At 37.6% G+C, this 23,709-nt stretch overlaps 1 protein-coding gene and 1 pseudogene across 2 annotated transcripts; one reads left to right on the forward strand and one right to left on the reverse strand.

Moving 5' to 3' along the window:
* The first annotated feature begins 1,319 nt into the window (after positions 1-1,319).
* Positions 1,320-22,027, forward strand: STRAP (serine/threonine kinase receptor associated protein). 2 transcript variants are annotated; one of them, XM_049625145.1, is made up of 10 exons: positions 1,320-1,737; positions 2,447-2,582; positions 9,113-9,194; positions 9,990-10,062; positions 13,280-13,376; positions 13,972-14,109; positions 16,337-16,473; positions 19,047-19,196; positions 20,112-20,174; positions 20,923-22,027. In XM_049625145.1, the coding sequence occupies exons 1-10, from the start codon at positions 1,626-1,628 to the stop codon at positions 20,982-20,984; spliced, it is 1,050 nt and encodes a 349-aa protein (XP_049481102.1). In that variant the 5' UTR covers positions 1,320-1,625; the 3' UTR covers positions 20,985-22,027. The 2 variants fall into 2 exon arrangements, with proteins under 2 accessions (XP_049481102.1, XP_049481101.1); XM_049625144.1 differs by having other exon boundaries at positions 1,322-1,737; positions 20,109-20,174.
* LOC125920578 (uncharacterized) lies at positions 17,016-17,188 on the reverse strand (annotated as a pseudogene).
* Positions 22,028-23,709: the final 1,682 nt, after the last annotated feature.

Genomic DNA, 23,709 nt, shown 5'->3' on the forward strand with positions numbered 1-23,709 from the left:
TCCACTAAATGCCATTCACTCTTCCAGTACTAGAGTACAAAGATGACAAAGCCATAACCATTGCCATTAAAAGAAGCTCATAATTTAAGTGTGTGGAGTCTGTGTGTTGGACCACAGAGGGAGTAAGACCAAAGATAATGGAAAACATATAGAGTAAGTCTGTACTGTAAATGAGTGAACAAAATGCTAAGAAAATAGAACGGGAAAGTACTTCAAGTCTCCATTCAAGAGTTGAATCTTGAATAAGCGATACACGCTTATTACCAAAAAAACAAAAAAAAAAAAAAAGGGGGAGAAGGAAACATTTAGTCATTTGTGCTGATTTATTGGTATGTGCTAAAATATTATGGTCTTGGGGATAAAGTACTGAAAGAGCCACAAAAATCTGTCTTCCCTTTACAGTCTATATTAAAAGGAAAGAAACTTGCTCCAGGAAGGACGTTTCCTGCTTACAAAAGTTTTGTATCAACAGTTCTGATTGTCTTACAGAGCAGCAATACCCCTGCCCGAAGTGGGCTGCCTGTAGGAAAATAATACCCGAGGTTCTATTTATAGTTTTTAGATTCTTCTGGTATTTACGTTTTTGCCTAATTGTAACGTACATGTATGTAATACGCACATCATCTCCATAATGGGAGTGCAGATTCAAATTTTACTGAGGTATTTCATCAAAGTTTGGGGACCATTGCACTAGTGTCCCTCAACGTCCTCAAAAGAGAAAGTAATATAAATTTATTTGTATTTAAAACCACCTAACACTCATATCTAAATCGCTAACACTACTGGAATTTTTATGAGTGCCTGGAGAAACCACGTTTCTTAAGGGCCTTACTTGTAGACAATCCCAGAGGAGCTGCCTATGTAGTTGTTTAGTAAGAACTGAAAAAAAAAAAAAAAAAAAAAAAAAATTCCTAGACGAAGTTTGCTGGTTTGGGGCGCTGCTGGGAACAACTCTGTTTTTCTGTTCAGATAACAAGCACGGTCCAGCCAGTTGGATTGCTTGGCGCATAATCCACAAGGGCCGCCAGGTCCAGGCTCAGAGAAGGGCAGTCACAGCTTTCGCACTCAGCAAACTCCGCCCAGGGACGAGACCGGTTTCGGCTGGTCAAAGCTGGGAACTGGAGACTCCAAGGCAAAGTCTAGAGCTTCTCTAGGCGCCGTACGTGGCCGGTGCGGGACCAGGGTCATGTGCCCAACGTGTGCTGATCTAGCGCCTGCGCACTGCTGTCCTATTAGCTCTTCCACCGGGCAAACTTGCCTTCTTGCTAGATCGTCACTTCCGACGGACGCTTGACGTCATTGGTATCGTCACTTCCTGCCGGTACCGGTGTGGACCGTGCGGGTCTTGGCCGCGGGTTCTCCGGTTTTCCCCCTCCCCTACTTTCCTCCCTCCCTCCCTTTCCCTCCCTGGCCGCTGTCGGTCGCCCGTCGCAGACACCCTGGCCCATCCCCAAACCCTTTCCTGACCTCGCTGCTGCCCGATTGGCCTCTTTTTCCTGTTTCTCGGCCCATCCCCAGTCCCTAGTGTCAGGGCGGGGGCCTTGAGCCAGAGGCTCTGCGGCAGAGGAAAGAAAAGAGCAGACGACCCTCGGCTCCGCAGTCGGATCGCTCGGTTCGCCGCCGCCATGGCAATGAGGCAGACTCCGCTCACCTGCTCGGGCCACACGCGGCCTGTGGTTGATTTGGCCTTCAGTGGCATCACGCCCTATGGCTATTTCTTAATCAGCGCTTGCAAAGGTGAGCAGGGCCCCTGGATCCAGATCCCTGACGGGTAGGACTGGCTCCAAAGGTATTCCCCAGTGCCGAAGGGAGATCTCAGCCTTTGAGATTGAGGCCAACATGGTCTGATGGGGAAAATAGGGATTCGTAGTTGGAGCCAAGAGAGGCTTTTCTGATCCTCTGGTGAGGCCAAGTATTGCCCTCCCCCCGTCTAGGCCTCTCATTTTACTTTTATTGCTATTTCTGGAGCATCCGGACTGTACGCTTGCGTAGGCGCCCCGGCCATCAAATACTGTAAATAATCTTTCAAGGATTTGGGGCATGAAGAAACTAGGCCAGGCTAAGTAATACCTTTCGTTATTTTACAGAGACTTGTCATTCCTGTTATTATTTCATTGGACATTCCTTTGTGGTAGTAGTCCCGTTCTTCAATTGGAAACTGAGATTTAGGTTAAGACGTTTGTCCAAAATAAGACTGAAATCTACATTATTTTGACATAGATCAGTATTCTTCCTACCGAATTACAGACGCTTCAGTGAGCATGTCTGGCTCAGCTCTTCAGTTAATTTAGTTCTGGACGTTTCATAGTGACCTCAGTGAATGAGAATAGTTAAACAATAAAAGCAGTGTTCCACTTTGTGATTTAACACAATCACTTTATGTTCGAGTCTTAGATTTTAAGTAATCTGAACTTCGAAATAACATGCTTTTTTAAATGTGTTTTAGATGGGAAGCCTATGCTACGTCAGGGAGATACAGGAGACTGGATTGGAACATTTTTGGGTCATAAGGGTGCTGTTTGGGGTGCAACATTGAATAAGGATGCCACCAAAGCAGCTACAGCAGCTGCGGATTTCACTGCGTAAGTATAGCCGAAACAGCCAGTTTTGGAGATCTCCGTGGATTGTGTTAATGGAAGTACTCAAAACTTCAACTTCAGTTATTCATAAAATTCTGACTCAGTGCCTACCAGATAGAGCACATGATGTTTGATCTCACTAAACCTCTAGTCCTTTCTGCCTCTTTCTCTTCAGTGGTTCTCACCAATTTTCAGAGACTTTAAGTGACTTATTGTCTATGTCTGGATTAGGACCCAGGAACCTGCATTGTTAACAGGCACTTTAGATAACGAATCTTGGGAGGGTCGTGCTTACAAATGCTGCACTACATGTGCTTTCTGAGTGATATTGCACACTTCTGTGGCTCCCTAGTGCTGATGACCTGGATTTTTAGCCCCATCTCATTCTCTGTTTTTGTTAACTGGCTTTACACATATTTAAAACTTCCAAACTCCATTGCTTTTTATTTTCTAAGTTTTTTAAGGTTGAAATTTAAATTACTCTTGATTTCTTCCTTACGTCCACATTATCGTTTTTTTTTTTTTTAATTTTTTTTAATGTTTGTTTATTTTTGAGACAGAGACAGAGCATGAACGGGGGAGGGTCAGAGAGAGGGAGACACAGAATCTGAAACAGGCTCCAGGCTCTGAGCTGTCAGCACAGAGCCTGACGCGGGGCTCAAACTCACGGACCGGGAGATCGTGACCTGAGCCGAAGTCGGCCGCTTAACCGACTGAGCCACCCAGGCGCCCCTCATCATTGTTAATTCTATAGCAGCATATCTCCTGGCTATGATGTTTTTATGTCCCTACCACTAGTAGCTTTCCTTTCTTTTTATCTTCCATAATCTTCCTAAAAACAGATTTCATCATGTCACTTCTCTAATGATCTTCCTTCTTCCCTCTGCAGTTTCCGTGGTTCCTGACCTTGCATGTACCCAAGAGAACTTTAAATTATTCAGATGTATGTGTCTGCGAAATTCTGATTTAATTGATCTGGAGGTGGGGCCCCCACATCCCCCAGCATCAGTTTTTTGTTTTTTTTTCCTTGAAGTTCTGCTAAGTGGTTCTGATGTCCAGCCTTAGAACCACTGGCCTAAACGTTAAATTTCAGTTGTTGCCAGTTTACACTTTGGCCTCATCTTGGTTTATCGACATCTCTGGCACTGCATACCATATGCCTTGTGGTTTAGTTACACTAAACTTACTGTCGCCAAAATACATCTTACCTATTTTGGTTTTTGGCCTTTGCATATGTTAGAGTGACTTGTAAAGACCCACTTTCCCCTTCTGGGCACTTTCATTTTTTTATATAGTCTTGGTATTCTAGTTTCTGATTGTGTTTATGACTTAACAGACACTTAAATGTGTAAACTGATGAAGGCAATGTCAAGAGCAATTGTATGGTAGTAGACTTTGTTACACTCAACTCTGGAGAGTAAAAGTAGTCTCCTTCCTTCCTTCCTTTCTCTCTCGTAATTCTATGTTAGGAGTATTTATAAAAAATAAAGACAGGGGCGCCTGGGTGGCTTGGTCGGTTAAGCGTCCGACTTCGGCTCAGGTCATGATCTCACGGTCTGTGAGTTCAAGCCCCGCGTCGGGCTCTGTGCTGACCACTCAGAGCCTGGAGCCTGTTTCAGATTCTGTGTCTCCCTCTCTCTCTGCCCCATCCCCACTCATGCTCTGTCTCTCTCTGTCTCAAAAATAAATAAACGTTAAAAAAAAAAAAAAAAAAAGACAGATTGTAGTAGTAGATATGTGACTATGCCTTTGTTGAAACGTGTAGATTTCTATGCCACAGAATGAATTCTACTGTATGTAAAATTAAATAAATTACAGTTTTTAAAACAAGGTGAGGGAGATGATAGTGCTTATCCGGGATTAAATTTGAGATGGTGAGAGCAGTAACAAAAGTTATAAATGTCAGCCTGAACGTTTGTCTGTACTTCAATGAATAGATTTCTATTACGTCTTTATGCGTAACTGTTACAAGGCTTTGTGCTGTGCCTTGCTGTGATTGTGTGTAATCCTGATAAAATAAGGAGCTGTTGATTTTATATAAATCCTGTAATGTCAACAGCTTCAGGTCAAATGTTACTGTAGATGTGAGCGTGCATACTTGTAACATGTCCTTCCCATTCACCTTTTTTTATTTAATTTGGTAAAAGTGATTCTCAGACGGAAGACTTCTGGAGTGCAATCAGGTGAAAGTGCCCATTCATTCCTTCTTGGGCTCACACTGTTCCCAGTATTAAAACTTCTGGCACTTTGATAGCACATAATTGATTTATGTGTTGTTGCTTCTTAAAGTCAGGGGTCATGTCTTATATTTTTTATATCCCTTGGCTTGTTCAGTACTTAATATTTGTTGCATAAATAACTTGAGGAAGTTTTCTAAAGTAGACGGTAAAGAATGGGTTAATCACAGATCTTGGTTTTGCTTCTGTAATACTTGTGTCTGATTGCCAAGAGGTTAGCTTTTTTTTTTTCCACTTCAACTCCTCCAGAGTTTTTTGCTCAGTCTAGTAGGAACATTGTCATTGGAAATGAAAGTCACTGATTTTATAACAGAGGTAGAAAACTGAGGTTTTCAACTCTAGTAGACTTCAGACATTTGGGATGAGAATATTAAAAATGTCATTGTTGAAACTAGCTCCCAGTCTGGTGTAATAAGTGAATAGTTAATAAAGTGGTATTTTAAACATAATTAAGTTTTGGGGCTCCTGGCTGGCTCAGTCGGTTGGGTGTCTGCTCTTGGTTTCAGCTAAGGTCATGATCTTAGGGTTGTGGGAGCATGGAGCCTACTTGAGATTCTCTCTCTCTCCCTCCCACGCTCTCTCTCTCTCTCTCTTCCCCCCCTTCTTTCTCTCTGCTTCTCTCCCTCTCTCTCACTCTCCTTCCCTCCCTCCCTCGCACCCTCTTGCCCCTCCCCCTCTCACGCAAGCTTGCACAGTCTCTCTCTCTCTCTCTCAAATTAAAAAAATACAGTGAAGTTTTAAGTGGAACAAGATGTTAGACACTGCAAACATTAGCATTAAACAAGCTTTTGAATTGCAATTCTGAAAGGATACATTTTTGTTAACCTCAATTCTGGGCCCTGTCAGTGTTAATTAGTGAGCAAAATGTTTTGTCACCTCCTGCTTGATGGGCTTGCTCTGATCTTTAAGAGACTTGTGCAAAAAGTTGTTGGGAAGGATGCCTGTCTCTGTAACATCTGTGAAGAGCCTTCATTTGTGCATTTGACCAAATTATAATGCCAGTCCTTGGGAAGATAAAGAGCTAGATAGAAATTACTGTTCATGCGATAACGCCTCTGAAATGGAGAGCGAAAAAGGTGTGAAAAAATATGGCACTTTAAATACTTAGAGTCTTGGAAAGAGTAGTCAGGATTTTATCTTGCTGCCAGAGGAACAATTATCTTTATTTAGGTCACTTATAGAGCATTAATAACCCAAATCACACATTTGAGGACGTGTGATACCTATTCCTGTGATACCACAGGAATACCTGTGGATAGGTATTCAGTGTTGTTTTTGTGCTTAGCATTTCAAGTCTCAATGTCTGTGTTTACAAGTAGCATTAAAAGCATGAACCGGATTCTGTAATTGAATCCTCCTTCCGGCATTTAGTAGTTCTGTGACCTTGGGAATTTATTTAACCTCTTTTTTCTCAGTGTCGTCATCTATAAAGATGAGAATAGTAATAATGCTTGTCTCCTGTGTCAGTTGTGAATATTAAATGAGTTAAAATGTTTCTAATATTTAGAACATTGCCTAAAATTGAATGAGTATGTAAGTGTTGCATGTGTAAGGTAGCAGTGATAGCTACCATTCCCACTAGACCAAAATCATATGTACAATTTTGGAACTTCTTTGGCTAAAGCCATGAAATTATTTGGTTTTGTGCAAGAGGGTTGAATAGATTTAAATATTAAATGCTTTTGGTTTTGTCCCCCCCCCCCCCTAAGGCTTTTAGGTGCCATGATAGAGTGGGAAAGATAGATATAAGCATTCGCTTTGGTGAGGGCTGAGTTCATGTGCTAGCCATGCTGTGTATTTCCAGTTTGATCATGGGTTGCTTCTTAAAACTTTGGCTTTCGTATCTGTAAGATGGGTGTAAGACCACATGGTTTTTGGGAGGATTAGAGAGATCTTTCTCCATTTACATCCTTGGAGTTTAGCACAGCGTCTCTTGCCTAGTAGATGCTTCAATAAATAGTAGGTGAGTCTTACCCCTTACTTGTTCAGTGTCTGTCTTGGAGGAGTAGGAGCCTTGTGTATAATCTCTTTTAATGATTTGCATGGGACTTGCTGTTACGGAACCTGATCCAGCTAAAGAATAGCTTCCCCCACTTAACCTGATTAATCATAGTTGGTATAAATAATTTTTGGGAAGCACTCACCCTTCCTATGTTTCTCATAAAATTCATTAATGTCATGTGTATCTAGAGGTGTATTTTGTTCTTGTGGAGAAAATGTATTCAGCAGAGCTGGTCTGTGGGTCAGTTGGAATGCTATCTTGAGATAATTCGGGCAATTGAGTCAGGTGATAAGTACACTATTTCCTGAAACTCTATCCCCTTTATATCTTTTAATTCATGAAGCTAATGTAAGCTTTACTTCCCATGATCCTTTTCTTAGCATCTCCACTTTCCTCTTAAAATCATTTGGAGAGGGTGCCTAAAGTGGAGAAGGTTACTGTGCTCTGTTCCAGAGGGTGATTAAATGGATCTGGAGTTAGGCCCAGCAATCCATAGGTAAACAGTGTATGGTCACTTTTCTTGCTTGTAAAAGACAATAGAAAGATCGATTTTTCTCTGAATAAGGTTGCCAATAAATTGAAGGTGGAATTATCTCCTTTTTGATGACTTGGTCATGTTAAGATAGCTGGGCAGTTTTTTCCACCTAAAATAACTTAATTTTTTTTGTTGTTAAACTTTAAGCAACCCCTCTTTTGAGACATATGGTAAGTCTGTTCCAAGGATAAGAAAAGTATTGAACAGATAACAATATTATATGCACGAAACAGGGGATGTAAGGTGAATCGGTAGTTTAGGGAGATGACGGGTACTTCATGAGTTGTGCAGAACGTAAATGCTGCATGATTCGCTGATGAAAGGGTATTGTTTTAATGATCCTTCACTGTTTTCATTTGAGCCCCTCAGCCAGCTAGTTAATATCAGTTTCACATCTGGTGATTGAAAAATACATTAGAAAACATTTAGGTTATTCTAGATTATTTTTAGGGCTATAAACCCTTTTTAGGATTGTTACTGTGAATAATGGAAATATGCCAAAGTTAGTAGAAGTGATTATTAGAACACACTGTCAGAAGGGGTCATCTTCAATTTTAGTAGTGTTTCTAAATAGGATGGAAAAGACTATAGATATATTGGCACCCTGGATGCTGCTGCTTTGGTCATGCTTCCCCCACACCCCCCACTCTGCCCCCCACTGTATATGGTTCCCTTTATTTTTAAAAATAAATGTCAGTTACATTAAAATGAATATCTTTTTGGAGCATAGTTTGTTCACTCTTAACAGTTCTTTTCCCAGTAAGCAAGGTTTTCTTGTTTATTTTTCAATAATCACTTCTGATAGAAAATGAGTTTTTTTCTTCTCTAAGCTTTTTTATTTGGGGAACCTCTTTTTTTTTTTTTTTAATTTTTTTTTAACGTTTGTTTTTGAGACAGAGACAGAGCATGAATGGGGGAGGGGCAGAGAGAGAGGGAGACACAGAATCGGAAGCAGGCTCCAGGCTCTGAGCCATCAGCCCAGAGCCCGACACGGGGCTCGAACCCACGGACCGCGAGATCGTGACCTGAGCTGAAGTCAGACGCTTGACCAACTGAGCCACCCAGGCGCCCTGGGGAACCTCTTATAGTGTGCATACATACATATATATTTGTATAGACACACAACCACACATATACTTTGGGTTGGAGTGGGTCAGGGAAACAGGCAGTTGAGAGATTAAAAATCCTGTTTTAGCATTATATAATCAAAGGCTGATACTTTGGGGGAAGTTAATTGGACTAGAATTTGAGAATTTAAGAGTCAGCTTTGAGGAAGAGAATATTTTCTTCTCTACTGTCTTGATATAAAATTTTATGTGGCCTTTTCATTCTTCTGCAAATTTTTTCTAGGATTTTTTGTTTTTCGCTTGTTTGTTTTGCACGTAAGTGAGACTAGTGACTAGAGAAACAAATTGGAAAGATGAAACTTAAAATTGGTTAAAATGTTTTGTAGTCTTGCTAAAAGGATATTATGGCTGTAGGCTAAAGGTAAGGATGGGTTGGTTCATGGATATCATTTACTTAAATTTGTAGATCTTTTTCATTGTCAAAATTAGATTCGCTACATGGCTTCTACAGGTATATTTTTCTTTAGAATCATTTAAATTATTTAATCAAATGAACTCTTAACAGTGAGGGATACTAAAGATAATGAGAGATACGTAATACATTTATATAACATTTCATGTATCTAACTTACTTGGTAATCATCAAAATTACCATTATATTTCTCTTCTAATTTCACTCTTTTTACTTTTAGCAAAGTGTGGGATGCTGTCTCAGGAGATGAATTGATGACGCTGGCTCATAAACACATTGTCAAGACTGTGGATTTTACGCAGGTATCAGAAAATAGAATTTATTTTAGGGAGTGAAATTGCTGTTACTATAGGATGTAGTGACATTGTATATTTGATTGGTTTGTATATTTGGGGCGATATTAGGTGTATATTGCCTTATATTTGATAATATAATTGCATATTAAGCTATAGAGATTTATTTATTTATTTGGTTAATCCTGAGATACCCTGGAACTCTTGGATGAGTTCTCCGTCGGTAGCAACAAATATCTAAAATGTGCCAATAATGTTTCCTAACTACTTTCAGAGGGGAGAGGATAAAGTTGAGATCACCAAAGAAGTGTTTGTTAGTGGGGAGGGGAGCAGGATAAGGCAGATGGAGAAGATTCATGTGGTAGGTGGTGTAATACACTTGAACTGGAGAGCTTAAAGGGTTTTACGAAATTTAGGCAATTACGAAAAGAATAAATGTTCTACAGTATCTTCTCAGAATTGGTACGTTTTACATCTCTTTGTGATGCCTGCGAACTTTATTTATTTCAAGGTTATTTTTGAGAGAGAGCGTGAGCAGGGGAGGGGCAGAGGAGAGGGAGACACAGAATCCAAAGCACGCTCCAGGCTCTGAGCTGTCAGCACGGAGCCCGATGTGGGGCTCAAATTTATGAACTCTGAGATTGTGACCTGAGCTGAAGTCAAATGTTCAACCGACTGAGCCACCCAGGCGCCCCTGATGTCGGTGAACTTTATTTAGATTTTAGTTGGTGTTGAAGAAGTTTCAGAAAGATATAGCTGTTAAAATGGCTAATCTGTTAACATTTTCCTTGTGTGTGTTTTCAGGATAGTAATTACTTATTAACCGGGGGACAGGATAAACTGTTACGCATATATGATTTGAACAAACCTGAAGCAGGTAAGCATAATTTATACCTGTATTATATTTTGTTTTAATTTAAATAAGTTTTCTTGATTAAAAAGAATCATGTTCAGTGCTCAAATTTGGAAGTTAAAGATAGTCACAAAGAAAAAAATGAAAACATAATTCATAATCCAGTATTAATCATTGTTAATATCTTTAGTTTTTGGTTCATATTCTTCCAGGTTTTTTTTTTCTATGCAAATCTCTTTTTTATAATGTCCATTTATTTGCTACATTGTACTTGTATCTTTTTCTTACAACCTAAAATCTTATTTTGCTAAATTTTTATCATATTAAGTTTAAAAAGATGCATAGCATTGTTACTACTTTTTGGTAAGAATGAGTGGTTATCTATAGAAGGTAAGAAGGGTGCAAGTTCTTAGTGTGTACATATATTCAGATTTTTGAACCATGTGAATGTATTAATAGGATTTTTAAATTTTTTTTTGAATTTAAAAAAATTTTAAAAATTGCAATTCACAATTTTTTCATGTTTTGAAATATTCTATCCACTGTTTTTAATGACTATATCATTTTCATCCTATGGATAAGTGGATTAAAAAATCTCTTACTATGTGACCTGTTTGGGCTACTTACAGATTTTAAATATCATAAGTAGTGTTATGCTTGGGGTGCCTGGGCCGTTCAGTTGGTGGGGCATCCAACTTTGGCTCAGGTCATGATCTCACCATCCGTGAGTTTGAGCCCTGCGTCGGGCTCTGTGCCGAAAGCTGGGAGCCTGGAGCCTGCTTCAGATTCTGTGTCTCCCTCTCTCTCTGCCCCTTCCCTGCTCGTGCTCTGTTTCTCTCTCTCTCAAAAATGAGATAAAAACATTAAAAAAATCTTTTTATAAGTAGTGTTATGCTTAACATCCTTTTAATTGCAAATATTTCCGCAATTGTTTCTGTAGAATAACTACATAGAAATAGAATTGTTGGGACAAAAAGGAGGTACACTTGGAAACTGTTGGTAGGAATTACTAAAGAGTGTTCTACAGAAGTATAAAAAATATATCTATAGTTAACCTGTTCTAACAAACACTGATAACTAACTGTATCTTTCTCAATTCAGTAGAAGAAAAATGTTTCTGTGGTATTAATGTAAACTTGAAAAAAATTATTCATGAGATTAAATAACTATGGAGTGCCATTTTAATGTATTTGTTGGTGAATAGCCTGTTCGTACTTTTTGCCAATTTATCTGTTGTGGTGTTCATCTTTTTTTATTGGTTTTAAGGTTCTTTATTGTATTCTAATTTGTTGCTTCCTTTTACATTTTTTAAAAAAGTTAATTTATTTTGAGAGAGAGAGAGAATTCCAGGTAGGTTCTGCACTCTCAGGGTAGTAGAGCCCATTGTGGGGCTGGAACTCAGCAAACCATGAGATCATGATCTGAATCAAAGTAGGAAACTTAACAGACTAAGGCACCCAGGTGCCCCTTAAATTTTATTAGTTCAGGTTTATGGTATAGGGGTGTCTGGGTGGCTCAGTTAGTTGAGATTTTGGCTCAGGTCGTGATCCCAGGGTTGTGGAATCAAGCCCTGCATCAGGCTCCATGCTGAGTGTGGAGCCTATTTGAGATTCTGTCTCTCCCTCTACCCCTCTCCCCTGCTCATGCATGCATGCTCTCTCTCTTTTCCTCTCTCTCTCTCTGTCTCTCAAATAAATAAGTTTATGGTATACACATTGTAAAGTTTTTGGTGGTGAAATTTATCATTTCCCTAATGAATTCTCTATTGCATCGAAGTTGTAAAAGATACCTTTTCTTTTCTGGTACAGATATTCATTTTGTAGTAGTCTATTTTGTAGTAGTTTAATGCTTTTCTAGCCACATTATAATATATTTCAAAAGCTATGAAATTATGATGAACAAGATCTTGTTTTATATAAGTTGGTCTCTTAAATTTTGTATCATGGGTATTTATTATTTATTCATAAATCTGTGAACTTCCAAAGTTTGTGTGAAAGTCAAAGCTACATTGGATATTAAATAATTATTCTCAAGATACTCTCTTTCCTAAAAGCATTTTTAAGGTGACCAAACAGACTACATTTATAGGTGATTCTTCATTAGCATCTGGAAGTATTTCTCTTCATTCTCTTTGATAACTTGAAGCCAAAACATAGCAAAGTACTTGGACCTCTTACAATCAGCATGTCTATCTGACTCTGCAAGGTAGTTCAGGCCTTTGGTGGATATTTTTCATCTTTTACCTTTCTCAAAGCTGATTTTTGAAAGTGGTTCTTGCACTGTACTGGCAATAGAAATAACAGCAATTAACTGAAGTTTTACTGTATGTCAGACACCGGGTTAGAAGCTTCAGATGAATATTCTCATTTGGTCCTTATACTCAAATTATGAGGTACAGTAACTGTCGTTATCCCATCATACAGATGAAGAAATGAAAGGGTTAAGTAACCTTTACTTCGACAGATTAAGTAACTTGCCCCAAATCAAAGTAGTGTTGACTAGCTTTGCCTCCAGCATGTTTTTGTCCAAAGATAACACTGAGTAGTTTTGTTGTTGTTTTTTAATCTTTTGAAGGGAAAGTCTCCCAATGGAGACAGGTTCCTATTTTTTGGGTGCTTTGCTCTCAGCGTAGAAATATTCTTGGGAGGGGCACATGGGTGGCTCAGGTCATGATCTCATGGTTCCTGAGTTCAAACTCTTGCATCAGGCTCTGCACGGACAGTGTGGAGCCTGCTTGGGATTCTCTCTCTCCCTCTCTCTCAAAATAAATAAAGTTAAAAAAAAATATTCTTGAGAATTGCCACATTGCTTTTTATTCTCCTTTTCTTCTGTCAGCCTCTATTTCCCTCTTTTTTCCTGTTAGTTACTACCAACAGTGACTTGGATGAAGGTCCCAGTGTTAGTGATGATGTTGGATTAGCTTCTTTTATTTCATTGTGGTACAGTAATGGTAATGCTTTTGAAAGCAGAAAGTAGCCTGGAGGGAGTGATATATTCAGTCCCAAGTGAGGATAAATAACAGCATAGTTCTTGGGTTCTTTGTTATGCGAATAAGTTTTCCATCCAGTGCAGAAAAACTAAATGTGTTCTTTTATAAACTGTAACTTTGTATTGTGTTGGGCTTTGAAAAGTTGGCAGTCTTACTTAAAATTTATTTTTTCTTTTCTTTTTACATATTTGTTTCAATGTTGCTCAGTTAAGAAAATGAAATATTAACAATTTTAAATTGTTTTATCTTAAGAACCTAAGGAAATCAGTGGTCACACTTCTGGTATTAAAAAAGCTTTATGGTGCAGTGAGGATAAACAGATTCTTTCAGCTGATGATAAAACTGTCCGGTAAGTAATTTTTCCTTAATAATTTAAAACTTAAGCTGTACATAGATAACATTTTTCTGGAGCTGTCTGTTTACTATTATAAACCTAGAGCAGAATCCACAAGACACTTAATTAAAACTACTGATATCTTTATAAGCACGTACTCTTAACCTGAGTCAGTGGACAGGCTGGGTGTAGGGAGTCCATGAAAGTCCTGAAATTCTATACACAATTCTTTGTGCTGATTGTTTTCTCCCGTAGTAATATATAATAGCTGTCATCATATTCACAAATACAGAGTATAAGAACCATTATTTAGAGTGACACTAGAATGGCAAAATTAAGATTTATATGTCTTAACAGTGTAATTTTGCTAAATTGCTTGGGAGGTATGTGTAAGTGTTAAAGTTGACCTCACCAACCAGATACCAAGTAATTTATCATTGTATAGGAACCCAAACATTCTCTGTATCATCTATAATTTGTGAATTGGAATGAAGGTTGTTGTACCACAATTGTGATTATTCTCTCATTGATTAATCTGTAGGTATAATTGGGAATTACGCACTTCTCTTAAATGAGTAAATACCACTGTTTTCCTCTTCCTTTTTTGCAGCCTTTGGGATCATGCTACTATGACAGAAGTGAAGTCTCTAAATTTTAATATGTCTGTTAGCAGTATGGAATATATTCCTGAGGGAGAGATCTTGGTAATAACTTATGGACGATCTATTGCTTTTCATAGTGCAGTAAGGTATGTCCAAGAAATACCTTAATTTTTCTTTCTTTTCTTTTCTGTCTCTCTTTTTTTTTTTTTTTTTTTTTTTTTTTTGGTAACTTAAAAATTAGAAGGCAAATGTGAAAGGTATTTAACTCTTTACAAAACAAATCTTAGCCTATACTACATAATATAGGAGGAAATATTTCCATACCATTAACAATATGTTTTTTAAGAATTTGGAATATTGATGAATTAATCATATTAATTTCCAGATATTTAGGACATTGGTAAAACTTAACAACTTTTAAATGATAATTTTCTTAAAAGGATTGCTAGACTGGTGCTATAATTAACATTCATTACTGTATAAAACCACTGTGATCTTGATTCTCTTATTAATTTTCCCTTTAAAATTTTAGAGAAACTGTTTTTTTTTTTTTTTCTTTGAAGTTTGTGTAGACCTAGTGATGTTTTCCAAAAACAGACCTCTTTTTTTTGTGACCATAAATATGGTTAATACCTCTGTTGTAAATTTGGGAAATAGAAAAAAAAATTTACCCACAGTTCTTCAACTATAGATGCCAGAATGTTAATGGTAGTTTTATTTTCTGTCTTAGTCTTTTATAACATTATATGTGTGTGTTCATGTGGGCATTTGTCTTTAGTTACTAGGGTCCTATGAGTGTAATTCAGATTTTTTATTTTAAATTATTCTCAGCTATTAAAAATTGTTTGAAAATATTTTTGGTAGGTGTATTACATAATAGGTGTTAATCATGTGTCAGTTTCCCTGTTTTAACGCTGCAGTGATTTATGGTACATCTCTGATATTTCCTTGTAAGAGAAACCTGAGTATTTCCTTATATGAATTAGCAGTTCAAAGGGTAGGAAAGTTCTTTGTAGGGGCGGCTGGGTGGCTCAGTCAGTTAAGTGTCCAACTCAATTTCAGCTCAGGTCCTAATCTCTTGGTTTGAGTTCAAGCCCCATATTTGGGCTCTGTACTGACAGCACAAAACCTGCTTGGGATTCTCTTTCTCTTTCTCTGTCTTTGCTCCTACCTGCTTGTTCTCTTTCCCAAAATAAATAAATAAAAACTTTGATAAGTAAGTAAATAAATAAATAAAGTTCTTTGCATACATGATTTCTGTAAAGATTATACCACATTATGCTCCAACCAGCAGTCTTTTACCTTTTGTCAGAAGGGCCACTTGCACAGTTGAGCTTTACTGGAGGGCAAAAGGAAAGAGGAGGTAGTAAAAACGGAGAAAAGCAGTTAAGAATGTAAAGGAGTTCATGCACCCACAGTGAAGTGGTAGTAATAGAATACAATTGCCCGGAGCCATTAATTTGTATGACTGTGTTCATTGGTCCCTTGTGGATTTAGGCAGCACATAGCCCTGCTTAGATCAGCACCTCGGATCCTGTTTCAGTGGCAGAGGTTTGCTGGCCTACTGAACGTTCTACCATTCAAGGCAGAAGGTTGCTCTTCAGTGATCCTGCACCAGTCATGACTAACTTGAATTTCTGTATGTAGTGTGTGATGATGGGAATAGGGTGGTGGCATTTCGGAGCAGGAATGCTCTTGATGTTTTATGTTGGAGCCTTTCAGGACTTTTAGGATTAGACTGGAAAAGAGCCGATGTCCAAACTCATTGATACTCAGGTGAAGCTGTTGTTGTGCATTGATTTTTATTATATAGCTGTAGTTTTAAATTTGGTTATTCTTTTAAAGCTTGATATTAAAAACTGAGCCATCTTTAGCAGTTTTATATTTTTATGGCACTGAAGGTTTTTTGTTGCAGAAGCTCATACATTTTCAGCAATTGAGAATAATGTACAAATAATCCATTATGTTACTTACTGTAAAACCTTTTTCTGTTTACAAAGATAATGCATGGTTATCATGGAAAAATCAAACAATACAGAATTACATTTTGTTCAGTGTAAAAATCCAAATAGATTAGCCATGCTGTTTTAATTAGCTAACAGTCATTTCCAAGAAGGCATTCGCTGCCCAAAGTGCCTTGTATTTCTGGTATGAGCTCCGCTTGGGCATAGTATCTTTCTGAACTTTTTTTGCTAATATTATTTAGAGGTTTGTTGTTTTTTTTTTAACATCTCTATTTATGTTTGACTAAATGAAGATGTAATTATTCCTTGTGTTTCAGAAATTAGGAACAGTTTAAAAGAAACTGAATTATTTTTTGGTATTAATATGCAGTATTCAACGTTTATAAATATTATTTAAATTATTTTCCAGTTTGGACCCAATTAAATCCTTTGAAGCTCCTGCAACCATCAATTCTGCATCTCTTCATCCTGAAAAAGAATTTCTTGTTGCAGGTGGTGAAGACTTTAAACTTTATAAGTATGATTATAATAGTGGAGAAGAATTAGGTGAGTTGTCCTTTTTTTCTTCCCTTAAAATGATGTGTTTACATTTGTCAAATGCTAGGTTTTAGTAGTTAACACCTCAGTTAGCAAATTTTATGGCTAACTAAAGCTTGCTATTTCCAAGCGAAAAAATAAAGGACTTTTTTCCATTTTTGGTAGAAGTATTTGTAGAACTACAAACAAAGTATACTGAACTCTCAATTTTACCTTTTCCTTTTAACCTAAGTTCATTGTATTCTGATATTCTATACAGTAGTGCAGTATATTTATCTGAGGATACAACAAGGCAGTCTTATATCAAAATTCCGTTAAGCAGCTGTAAGGGTGTTTGTTCTTTGTGAAGTATAGTGCTAGTATGTAGCCCGTCTATCTGGCTCCTCTGTTTTGCCAGCGTAAGAATCTCTAAGGTTTGTAGAGAATAGTGTGTGTGTGTGTGGGGGGGGGGGGGGGAAACAGCTGTGACCTATTATAGGGATACCTTTGGGATCTGAATTGGAGGAGATTTTGGGGTTTTTTTGGAGTCTGACTTTTGCTTCCATTTTCATAATAATAGTCCTTAGTAAAGGAGGGGGAGGGACATGTAAAGTTAATTTGAAGTTGACATACATCCTAACTTTACATTTATCTAGGTTTAATAATCATTTATCTAGGTTTACATTTATTAAACTGATAAGAACAGATACTACACTTGATCTTAGCCAAAAGGCCGAGAAGTGATCTAGGTTTACATTTATGTAGGTATTTCATAATCATTGCTCTCAGTATCTACTTTTAGCCTTCCCAAAATAGTTTTTGCTTTTTGAGCTAGTGTGTTCAGTTTTTATAATCCCTTTTTCCATAAGCTGCTACTTTATTTCTTCTAACTCTCCTGCTTTACCACCCAATGATATTAAGCTTGTTAGAATTATACACGAGAGCAAAAGACAACTTTATGTTTTGTTTCTTTGGGGAAGCTAATGGATTTGGGTTGGATAAGTGGAAGTTTGGTGAAGGGACCATATAATTGCTTATGGTTCACTCTTTATTATTTGAGTATAAATGACTTTTAAATAAGAGATTCTTTTATTCTTAAAGTAATCTCTACACTCAAAGTGGGGGCTTGAATTTATGACCCCAAGATCGTGAGTCAGGTGCTCTACCGAGCCAGCCAGATGCCCCAATTAAGATTCTTTTTTTCATTATCTTTATTTAATGTCAGTTTCCAAGGTTTCAGAATGTTTTGGCCGTGTATTTTATTCTTTTTGAAAAAGAAGTAAATTATTTGCCTGAGATCTGAGGTCACAGTTAGTGAACTTGACCTTTGATCCAGCTATTCTCATTACAAACCTCTCATATTCTTTCTACTCTCATGAAAACTTTTCTCTTGTGATAATACTCTCATGATATTCTCTGGTTGGACAGAGATGGGGGAAGATGAGGGTCCTTGAGTTGAATGGATGGAGACAGAACAGGAGCATTGGTCTGATAAAGACTTTGAAAACTAATAAGATGATTAGCATTTAGAAAGTAGATGAGAAAAGTTCATAAATAAGGATATGCTTTAAACAGAACAGCACCACTACTGATCTGTACATTTTCTCATTAAATTCCACAGATTAAAATATTTAAGGATCAGCATTGAGCTTGTATCTTAATGTTCCATGTGACAGAATGAATAGTAGAATCCAGATAGTCTGGTAGGAAATTAAGAGGCAACGTGTATAAAAGAGCTCCATCTGGTGGCTCTCCGTAGTCATAATAGGAATTGGTTTCCTGGTAAATAGGCAGTGAGTTTAGGATGTGGAAATTGGGATTGAACTGAGACTTTAGACCTGTTTTCTGTAGAATTTACTCCCTTCCTTCGTCCTTATTGGGACATGAAGCCTCTTTTTTTTTTTTTTTTTTTTTTTGAGGGATAATACGAAACCATAATGTGCGCTAAAATTCTAAGAGGGTAATTTTATTGAGAAATGGTAGACATTATGTACCACTTTGTGAGAAGAATCACTTTGATTTTTGAAAAATGTTTTTTTTTAATTTATTTTAGAGGGAGAGAGAGAGAGTGGAAGTGGGGAAGGGTCAGAGAGGGAGGGAGACACAGAATCTGAAGCAGACTCCAGGCTCTGCTCTGTCAGCACAGAGCCTGACGTGGGGCTCGAACTCACGAACTGTGAGATCATGACCTGAGCTGAAGTCAGATGCTTAACTGACTGAGCCACCCAGGTGCCCTTCATTTTTTTTTTATTATGTTTATTTATTTTTGAGAGAGAGAGACAGAGACAGAGCATGATCAGGGAAGGGGCAGAGAGAGGGGGAGACACAGAATCTGAAACAGGCCCCAGGCTCCGAGCTGTCAGTACAGAGCTCAGACTTATGAACCATGAGATCATGACTTGAGCTGACGTTGGACGTTTAACCAACTGAGTCAACCAGGCGAACCAGAATCACTTCATTTTTTTTAGTGAGGTTTAGCTCTTTGAATTTGGACTTGAGAATTTTGCATCTTCCCAATAATAAAAGACAGTATTTTCTTTAGTGTATCAATACTTAGCCACTATTTAAGTCTTAAATTATCTAATAGCCCTTCTCTTTTTCAGAATCCTACAAAGGACACTTTGGTCCTATTCACTGTGTGAGATTTAGTCCTGATGGAGAACTTTATGCCAGTGGTTCTGAAGATGGAACATTGAGACTATGGCAGACTGTGGTAGGAAAAACATACGGCCTTTGGAAATGTGTGCTTCCTGGTAAGAATTTGTATTCAAAGTTATCAAGTTTATGGGGCCCCCGGCTGGCTCACTTGGTGGAGCATGTGAATCTTAATCTAGGGGTTGGAAGTTGAAGCCCTGGGTTGGTAGAGTTTACTTTAAAAAGCCCACAAAGTTATCAAGTTAAACTTCATAATTTTGTGTCATTTTTCTTTTTTTCAACGTTTTTTTTTTTTTTTATTTATTTTTGGGACAGAGAGAGACAGAGCATGAACGGGGGAGGGGCAGAGAGAGAGAGGGAGACACAGAATCGGAAACAGGCTCCAGGCTCCGAGTCATCAGCCCAGAGCCTGACGCGGGGCTCGAACTCACGGACCGCGAGATCGTGACCTGGCTGAAGTCGGACGCTTAACCGACTGCGCCACCCAGGCGCCCCTGTGTCATTTTTCATCACTAGTTTTATTTCTATGTTTCTGTCGCCTATAGATTTTAAATTCTATAATATGGTTGAAGCAGAGAAGCCCATGATTATAAATTGGCTACTGTGTTATTTTGTTTGGTTAAAGTTTTTTGTTGTGTTTTTTGTTCTTTTGTTTGTTTTTATACTTGATCATTTGGTGAATGGAATGGACCTAATTCAAATTTTGCTAGAGGGCAGTATAAAGAATTTATAAGTAAATGTATTTAATCTCTGAATGGTATTACTCACAGATCCTTATTAATAAGGTAGACATGTTTTTAATAAAAATACTTAGTTATTGATCCCCAAATAGTTGTAGTATGAATTTAAAAGCGAACTTTGAGGAGACACATAATATTTTAGAATTTTAATTATTAAGAAAGAGGTTCCTATGTTGTAGCTCGTTGCTTAGAATAATGCGTACTCTTCTTTAAATATTGGAAGTTATTGGAAGTTATTCACATAATCATGAAGTGCTTTTCTTTCCATAGAAGAAGATAGTGGTGAGCTGGCAAAGCCAAAGATCAGTTTTCCAGAGACAACAGAAGAGGAGCTAGGTAAATACTGATGAATGAACTTTCGTTGAGTCCTGGGGGATGTAAATTAAAGGGTTAGATGAGTTTTATTGATTGACAAAGGACACTTACTAAATATGGACATACTTAAGTAATGGAAAGTTTATTATATGTATGTAATTTTATACACATGTTCATAAAACAAATATTTAAGTATCTATAGCATAGTGGTAGGCATGGAGATGTAGTGTGGATTCGAGGTAGTTACTCTTATAGTGGAGTCTAACTTATGAGGCAGTTGCTAAAATAAAAATACAAGCTGTTGCAGTTGTAATTGTTTTGTAACATTTATTAAGGACATACTACTTCCCAAATGTAGAATTACAGATTGGAAGGTATGCTGATCATAAAGTATTGTTTGATTTTGAATGAATAAAGGAGGCGGCCAGGTCTTCCAAAGATAAGACTTTAATTCAGTGTTTACTCAATAGTTGGAGTCACTGAAAGTGTAGCCCAGCAGAGGGTCCCCTGGGAAGTTAAGTTACAGTGTAAGAGTGTAATGGGTGAAATACATGAACTCTTTCTTCATTGCATTTTCAGTGACATGAGTTTAGTCATTAACGGTTTGTGCCCTTGTTCTCTTTTGCCTCGCGTCACCAGCACACTTACCAAAAAAATTTTCATTCCTTTATTACACAGAAATGTGGTTAACACAGAAATTTACACAGAAATTTTCTTTATTAAGTTGACTAATGTGGGGTGTTTTTCATTGTTATTTTTTTCATTGCAGAAGAAATTGCTTCAGAGAACTCAGATTCCATCTATAGTTCAACTCCTGAAGTTAAGGCCTGAGCATTGGGCATATGCTGCAGATAATGTACAACTTATGGACTAAAACAAGCAAGCAGAGAAAAGCATCAGCCTCCCGGAGTTACTCTCTGCTTAAGGCAAACATGAGCAGTAAATTATGGGGAATATGACTTAGCTCCAGTGCTGGAACTAACTTGGTGTTTGTTACCTGTACATGAAAACGCAAGAGTCTCACATGAAGGCAGGTGGAAGTAGGCTCTTGTGGTATGATGGCCTGTTGTCTTTTTAATGAGTATGTGCAAGCCAACATCCAATTTCTCTTATTATAATTAGATTTCTTGTAGCCGTTTATGTTATTATGGAGAAGAAAAATATATTGGCCTATTTTTCTGACGTTTCCCTTAAAAGCAGAAAGCCTTTTTTTTTTCCTTTTGCTTTAGTTGTAAAGAAGAGGGAATTCATGATAAAGTAACTGGTTTGATTTCTCTTTCATTGTACACTGCTTCTGAACATCTAATTGTTTTAATTGTCTAAATAAAATGCCTCTAAACAAAACAATGTTTGTTTCTTGGGAGATTTGAGTTTATAAATGGAAGTTGCCAGAAAGCTTTTCTACATCATAACTATATCAAAAAGACAATGTGGTTAAAGAATTTGTAGTAAACATGTTTCCTGAATTTGAAATTCAATTATTTGTACTAAATTTTTAAAATTTCCATGTTTTTTGCTGGGTTTGCATTTACCTTCCTTCTTCCTCCTTTGGACGGAAATGCTTGACTTGCTTTTTAAAAGAAATTCAGAATAATGACTTATTTAAATGATATATGCTAGTTATAAGAAAAAAAATAGTAAATCAAAATTGGCGGAAAGCAGGAAAATCACTTAAAATCTCACCATCCCCCCAAAATCTGTTAAAATATACTGAGCGTTAATGCGCATTTGTGTACCTATATGTGTATATACAGATAGCAAATATTTTATAAACGTGGGATAATTGTACACCTGCAATGTTTTATTTTACTTTAAGTTCAGATGGCATTCAAAAAGCCTTGTTACCAACCTTATAATAAAATGGGTCAACTGGATTTAGACTTGTACTTATTTTTTTAAATATGAGGAGTCTGTTAAACCAGTAATTTGGAAAATACTTTAGACCAATGAATAACATCACTGCCAAATTGCTTTTTCTCTCCGTATTCATCTTGTGAATGACCCTTGATAACTTTCCTTAAAAGAAATAACCAACCAGAGAATACGTTTGGGGGGATTTGTGGTATTCAGAAGAAAGCCCTGTAGGCCATGACGTCCTCTGAAGGCCAAGAGAGGCATGGCACGGGGAGAGCCGCTGATAATCCCCACGGTCTCAGGATGGTGGTTTTGTGACCACTTGTTCCGCGCCTGCTTCTCCGCTCAGCTGCAGCAATATTATCAATGTACCGTGGGTTGCTTAGACTCTAGTAAGAGTCTGACTGACCTTCAATAAGTTGAGATTTATAGGTGTCAGATTGGAATCATGAAATTTATGATTCAAGGGGATTTCTTCTCCTTAGGGGTTAGAAAAATCTAAAGACAATAACACAGATACATGCTTCCACATCATTGGGTGGCATATAGCTTGGAATCTATAAAAGTTGTTTCGAGCTAAGTTTGTAAGTTGAAGGATTTCAGGCGTGAAGTTCTGTCATACCATGCCTTATAATTCTTTTGTAACTAGGCTATTCATGTTGGTCAGGTTTCTGGTTGACCGTGTTGAATAAAGTGTCAAGTTCTTAAGCTTTTAGCATGTTTTTACATACTGGTTACTCAGGTAAGTCATTTTAGTTGTCAGCTTTTGCCAGATTAATGTTGCTTTTGATAGCTACTTTTGTTTTTATTTTGTTTTTCTGTATTTTTAAAGAGGTTTTTAAATTTATTTTGAAAAATGTTTTTAATGTTTATTTTTGAGAGAGACAAAGTGTGAGCCAGGGAGGGGCAGAGAGGGAGACACAGAATCTGAAGCAGGCTCCAGGCTCTGAGCTGTCAGCACAGAACCCGATGAGGGCTGAACTCATGGACCATGAGATCATGACCTGAGCTGAAGTCAGATGCTCAACTGACTGAGCCACCCAGGTGCCCCAGAGTTTTTAAAAATTTTAAGTCATCTCTATACCTAACGTGAGTCTCAAACCTACAACCCCAAGATGAAGAGTGTCATGTTCCACCAACTGAGCCCGCCAGGCACCCACTGCTTTTGTTTTTAATAAGAAAAGGCATGTTTTCAGAGACTTTACTTTTTAATTCTTAAGGCTAACCTTGTTTTTCTTTGTAGTCGTATATACTGACTATACAGACCAGGCTGTGGAAACAACCAGTTTGGTATCCTTTGTGTATTGATTTTCTATTGCTGCTGTAATGCTGTAATAAATTACCACAGATTTGTGGCTTAAAACAATACAAATTTGTCTTGAAGTTAAGGAGGTCAAAAATCCAGAATGAGTCTCACTGATCTAAAAATCCACGTGTTGGCAGGGTTGCATTCCTTCTGAAGACTCCAGGGGGGCATCTGTTTCCTTGCATTTTCCTGCTTCTAGAAGCCGCTGACCTTGGGTCATCATCCTTTCATCTGTCTTCAATGCCAGTAGTGTAATCTTCAAATCTCAGACTCTTCTGTCACTGTCCTTCACTTAAAAGGACATGTGTGACTACATTGGACCTTTGTGGATAATTTCCCCAGTTCAATATCCTTAATGACCTCTACAAACTCTTTTTTGCCATGTAAGGTCATATT

This window comes from Panthera uncia, chromosome B4, assembly GCF_023721935.1.
Source record: "Panthera uncia isolate 11264 chromosome B4, Puncia_PCG_1.0, whole genome shotgun sequence".
NCBI lineage: Eukaryota > Metazoa > Chordata > Mammalia > Carnivora > Felidae > Panthera > Panthera uncia.

Excerpts from the sequence above, each read along its gene's own strand:
- STRAP (XM_049625144.1), top strand. The coding sequence starts at position 1,626 with ATGGCAATGAGGCAGACTCCGCTCACCTGCTCGGGCCACACGCGGCCT. Across the intron at positions 13,377-13,971 it reads GCTGATGATAAAACTGTCCG|CCTTTGGGATCATGCTACTA; the intron begins GTAAGTAATTTT and ends CCTTTTTTGCAG. Across the intron at positions 20,175-20,922 it reads GACAACAGAAGAGGAGCTAG|AAGAAATTGCTTCAGAGAAC; the intron begins GTAAATACTGAT and ends TTTTCATTGCAG.